The sequence below is a fragment of the Scomber japonicus genome, chromosome 5, assembly GCF_027409825.1.
Source record: "Scomber japonicus isolate fScoJap1 chromosome 5, fScoJap1.pri, whole genome shotgun sequence".
Taxonomy (NCBI): Eukaryota; Metazoa; Chordata; class Actinopteri; order Scombriformes; family Scombridae; genus Scomber; species Scomber japonicus.
In genome coordinates, this window is record NC_070582.1 from 1,416,747 (window position 1) to 1,422,021 (window position 5,275).

General features: G+C 45.2%; 1 protein-coding gene across 1 annotated transcript in view; it reads right to left on the bottom strand.

The window, feature by feature from the left end:
- The window catches only part of LOC128358956 (hyaluronidase-2-like), an 18,297-nt gene extending 14,203 nt beyond the window's left edge, over positions 1-4,094 (bottom strand). The window contains exons 1-4 of the mRNA XM_053319361.1: positions 3,168-4,094; positions 1,658-1,747; positions 642-964; positions 506-594 (exon numbers count right to left, since the gene is read on the bottom strand). Of these exons, the coding sequence (XP_053175336.1) occupies positions 506-594; positions 642-964; positions 1,658-1,747; positions 3,168-4,094 (1,429 nt within the window). The remainder of the gene's footprint in view (positions 1-505; positions 595-641; positions 965-1,657; positions 1,748-3,167) is intronic.
- Between the last annotated feature and the right edge of the window lie 1,181 nt (positions 4,095-5,275).

The window sequence follows — 5,275 nt, forward strand, 5'->3', positions numbered from 1 at the left end:
CTTTATCGTCACATATAAAATCAGGGAGGCCAAAATGTCCCAAATGAACATCATACTGCATTGAAGAAGGCTTTAAACTAGCGATTGAGACCATAAACACATTTTGAAAACGTTTACTGAGGTTAGAAATCAAGTGAGAAGTTGGTGAATTCTCCATTGACTTGTATAGAGACGGTCGCCCCCTGGTGGCCTTTTGATAGAATGCAGCTCTAAGTTACTTCCTGGTTGGCCTCATTTCAGAGGACCAGAGCTCCCCGCCTGGTTTAAAGGTGCTATATAAATTAAGCTCACATGGTTTATATTCCTAAATAAAATTGTATTTAATCCCATTACCAACTTCTCCCCGACCGCCAGCATGCAGGTTAATCCTCCATGAATATAACCGACTGAATAAGAGATTCGGTAAAATTAAAAAGTATCTTTAATAGCAGTAGAGGTAAAAACAGAAAATATATACATGAATGAACAATAGGCTCAAATAACATCTTTAAAAATCTTCACAAACAAATAGACATATCTCTCTCATAATTTACATTTACATCACGACATACTTCAGACAGAGTGTGATCATCCCCAGCAGGAGGGGCTGGGTTAGGGTCAGGGAGGGGGGGCGGCACCCATCAGAGCGAGTCTTCGTGCTGACGGCGGCTTCATGGATGGTGTTGATCGGCAGGACCGATCGGCACGGCTCCTCGCTGTAGCACATGCAGTCGAAGTTGTGGTCATAAAAGTCTACGTCTTCCTGCGAGAGGCGGCCTTCCACGCGGTACCGACTCTGTACCTTATGGATGCGGTAACGGTGAATGTCGAGATGAAGGTAGACCTCGTCGTCCCAGCGCTTCCTCACGCAGCGACCTCGGTCCTGGCAGAGCGCCCGGCTGCACAGCTCCGCCGCCTTGGAGACATTCACGATGTACGGGTTCATGACCCGGTTCAGGTGCACCACAGCGTCGACACAGGATTCCTGCAGAACACCGAGCCGGTTAGTGGTTGTGGATTAAATTCAACAGAGGAAAACATTTTCACTAGGGCTGTCAGCGTTAACGCATTGATCGCGATTAGATTAATGCAATCCATAACGCGTTAATTTTTTTTAATTGCATTTTAATGTAGCAAGCCTTTTTGTCCCTTCTACTCCCCCGTAGACGGCTCCTCTAGCTGTAGCGCTATGCTTTGAAGTGGCCTCCTGCAGTAAACCTACCGCGCTGATGGAAAGTAAGAGAGCTACTGGACTTTTGAACGGCTTGTTTAACTTTAAAACACTTCCAGACGCTTCAGTTGACAAGTCAAAAGTAAAATGCAACCTGTGTCAAACGGAGTTTAACTACCACCGGAGTACGTGGAGTTTGAGTTAGCACCTCCACGCTAAACACCCAGGTGCAGCCAAGCCAGCCTCAGCTCCACCAAAGGACCATTTTGGAGTGTGGGAGTCGCAGCAGAGCCGTGATTGATTCCCAGTTAAGACACTCTGGTAAGAAATGCTTTACATTATGGGCTTAAAACTGCCTTCAAATGGAAAATAACAGGATTTTAAACATGCAATTCAAAACGTGATTAATCGCGATTAACTATGGAAATTCTGCGATTAATCTCGATTTAAAAAAATTAATCGCTTGACAGCCCTAATTTAAATCTTTCGAAGTGAGTCACGTCCTACCTCTGTGTCGGTGATGTTCATGTCCCCCCAAGAAACGATGCCAGCGGCGCCGAGAGCAGCAGCTTCTCCGATCGTGCTGACCAGATCGTCCTGTGAAATGACAGCCAGTTAGAGAAGAGCAGGAAATGGCCTCACACCAACACGATAAGTTCTCAGTGTTTTGTGTACCGGAGGTTTCAGGTTTCCACATCACATCGTGTAAGATGAATACTGGACTAGGATCGGCATGTTCACAAGTACAGACCTTAAACTGAGACACCAGAACTCACTGGGTTCATATTTCACCCAGGTTGGGTCAATGTGGCACCAACATAATACAGAGTTAACTTTAGCAATCTGGTATTTTGAGCCAGTGTCAAATGATTTGATTCTTGTACAAAACAATTGAGCAATTAATCAATTAATGAATTGCTATGGTTACCTGCAGTTTAACCCTTTTGGTAGAGGTCACTTTGGGTCATGATATCTGGTCAAAAACTAAATCTATTGAACCCATTCAAGTTTTAGGTCAATCTTTAGCACTTGTATGAGGTATGTAATGCACAGACAGACCATCAGGTTGTGTTATGGTTGCTATAGATACAGGTTGTTCTATGGTTGCTATAGATACAGGTTGTTCTACGGTTGCTATAGATACAGGTTGTGCTACGGTTGCTATAGATACAGGTTGTGCTATGGTTGCTATAGATACAGGTCGTGCTATGGTTGCTATAGATACAGGTTGTGCTATGGTTGCTATAGATACAGGTTGTTCTATGGTTGCTATAGATACAGATTGTGCTATGGTTGCTATAGATACAGGTTGTGCTATGGTTGCTATAGATACAGGTTGTGCTATGGTTGCTATAGATACAGGTTGTTCTATGGTTGCTATAGATACAGATTGTGCTATGGTTGCTATAGATACAGGTTGTGCTTTGGTTGCTATAGATGCAGGTTGTGCTATGGTTGCTATAGATACAGGTTGTTCTATGGTTGCTATAGATACAGGTTGTGCTATGGTTGCTATAGATACAGGTTGTGCTTTGGTTGCTATAGATACAGGTCGTGCTATGGTTGCTATAGATACAGGTTGTGCTACGGTTGCTATAGATACAGGTTGTGCTATGGTTGCTATAGATACAGGTTGTGCTTTGGTTGCTATAGATACAGGTTGTGCTATGGTTGCTATAGATACAGGTTGTGCTACGGTTGCTATAGATACAGGTTGTGCTATGGTTGCTATAGATACAGGTTGTGCTTTGGTTGCTATAGATACAGGTCGTGCTAGTGAATGAGGTCTGTAAAACATCACATTTGGGCTCAATAAGAAAATAAATCCAAGTTTTATGTTGCCATGGCCTCAAAGAGGAAGGAAAAGCCAATGAATGATTTTTTAAATAAGACTTTCTTGGTGTGACCTACAAAGGGTTAATATGAACCAATAGTGAGAGATCAGTATTTTCTCTGGAGACTCCGAAGACAAAGTAACCCTAAAGACATCAAGAAGGTGGGTTTTTTTGTATCTAACCATTGACAAGTAGTCGTCGACGCTGTCCTTGTACACAGGGCGGATGTAGGCGTAGATTGGGGTGGAGTAGGAGCTGTTTGAGAGCGTCGACACCCTCATGGCCTCTCGGATTCGATGGCGGACGAACAGTCGGCCCTGCTTGGTGTTTTTAAGTGCCAACTCCAGGTAGATGGACGGATAGAGCGCCGTGGACTCTTTCCAGAGCCACAGCAGCTGGTCGTTCCGGTCCTTCTCGATGGCGGGACACTCTCCGGTGAAGCCGTCCATGTCCTGGTTGTAGTCGTAGTTGTAGCAGTCGGGGTAGAGGTAGTAACCCCACAGTCGGTTGGGCCGCAGCTTCTTCCCCAGGCGGAGGGATCGGAGAAAGTACTTCTTGGCTGCGCGTTCGAACACAACTTTTGCCCTGTCCTCCGCCGCCTCGTCGGACAGCGATGCGTTGTTCGCCTTAACCGTTTCGATGGAAAACTGTCGGTAGATGTCTTTGCTGCCCCAGTTTCGGACCCACTGCGGCCTCCACTCCTCAAAGTCGAGCACGGCGAGCCCCAGCTGGTCGGTTGGGATGTAGTACTTGATGTCGTCAGCTGCCAGCGCGTGATGCTCCTGCAGGTCTATCAGCTGCGGCAGACCCTCATCGTACATCTCACCGGTGTCTTCGTCCACGTAGGGGAAGATGCCGAAGCGGTCGGTGTAGAATATGGAGATGCTCTGACCGGTCGCAGACTTCAGCGTGCTGCTGACGAAGTGGAAGTAGGAGAGATCGAGTGGCACCCCGAAGCGGATCTCACACAGCTCAGATGGGGCGTTCCACATCAACAGGAAGGGGACGTTGGGACTGATGGGAGCGTCCGTCCTCGGTAAGGCGTGGCCGGAGCACAGCAGGGCCAACGTGGAGATGACGACGGAGAGGAAATGTTTGACTTTGTTCATTTTGAAACAGGAATCTGGTCTGTGAGGAGAAAACAACAAAAAAGTAAAAGGTAAATGGACTGACCACTCAAAGCGCTTTTATATTACATTTCTCATTCACACACTTTTATACACTGTTGGCGCAGCATCGGGAGCAATTTAGTTAAGTATCTTGCCCAAGGACATATGGACGCCAATCTTCCAATTGGTGGATTTCAGCTTTACATTATTTGTATGGTTTCATTCAGGTTCCCCTCAGGATTTATGTCCAGTAATCTGCAAAACCAAAGACTTTCCCATCAGTGACGGCTTTACTTTGTAGTTAGTGCTAATTAGCAAATATTAGCATGCTAACAAGCTAAGCTAAGCGAGTAAACATGAGAAACATTGTACCTGTCAAACATCAGCATGTTAGCATTATCATGGTGAATAAATCGCCACGCATTTAACCTTCCTGTCGTTCTCCCGGGTCAAATTGACCCCGTCTGTTTTGACTGTTTTTTCTTTCCTCCCTTCCTTCTTTCCTCCCTCCTTTCTCCCTCCTTTCTCCCTCCTTTCCTTCCTTCTGTCTTCCTTCCTCCTTTCCTTCCTTCTTCCTTCCTTCCTTTCCTCTTCCTTCCACCTTCCTCCTTTCCTTCCTTCTTCTTTCCTCCCTCCCTCCCTCCTTTCCTTCCTTCTTCCTTTCCTTCCTTTCTTCCTCCCTTGACTCGAGGACAACAGGAGGGTTAACTCAAGTTTTTTCTAGTTTTTAGGCTGATGATGTTGAGACTAACTCTGTCTCTAACCCTTCCTCCCTTCCTCCCTTCCCTCCTTTCCTTCCTCCTTTCCTTCCTGCATCTTACCGTGAAGTCGATGTTCAGAGTCTCACCAAAGAAACCAACAGCTCACCAAATGTCCTCTGACTTCTGTTCTGATGTATTCTTACAAATGTTCAGTTTAAATGTTGCATTCTGACGTCATCATGGCGAGAGAAGTGTTCATAGTTCCACACTCTGTGAAAAGCATCCAGGTTCTCATAGTGCTGCATGTTCCCATACTTCTCTGTGTGAAAACACTGATGACTTCACAGTATTAAGAAGAGTAAGAACCAGGGTTATTATAGTTAAAGAAAACTAAAACTAGCAATGAAAAAATAATTGAGTTAACTGAAACTAAAATAAAAACGAAAACTAAAAAACTACAATGAACAATGTAAAACTAAC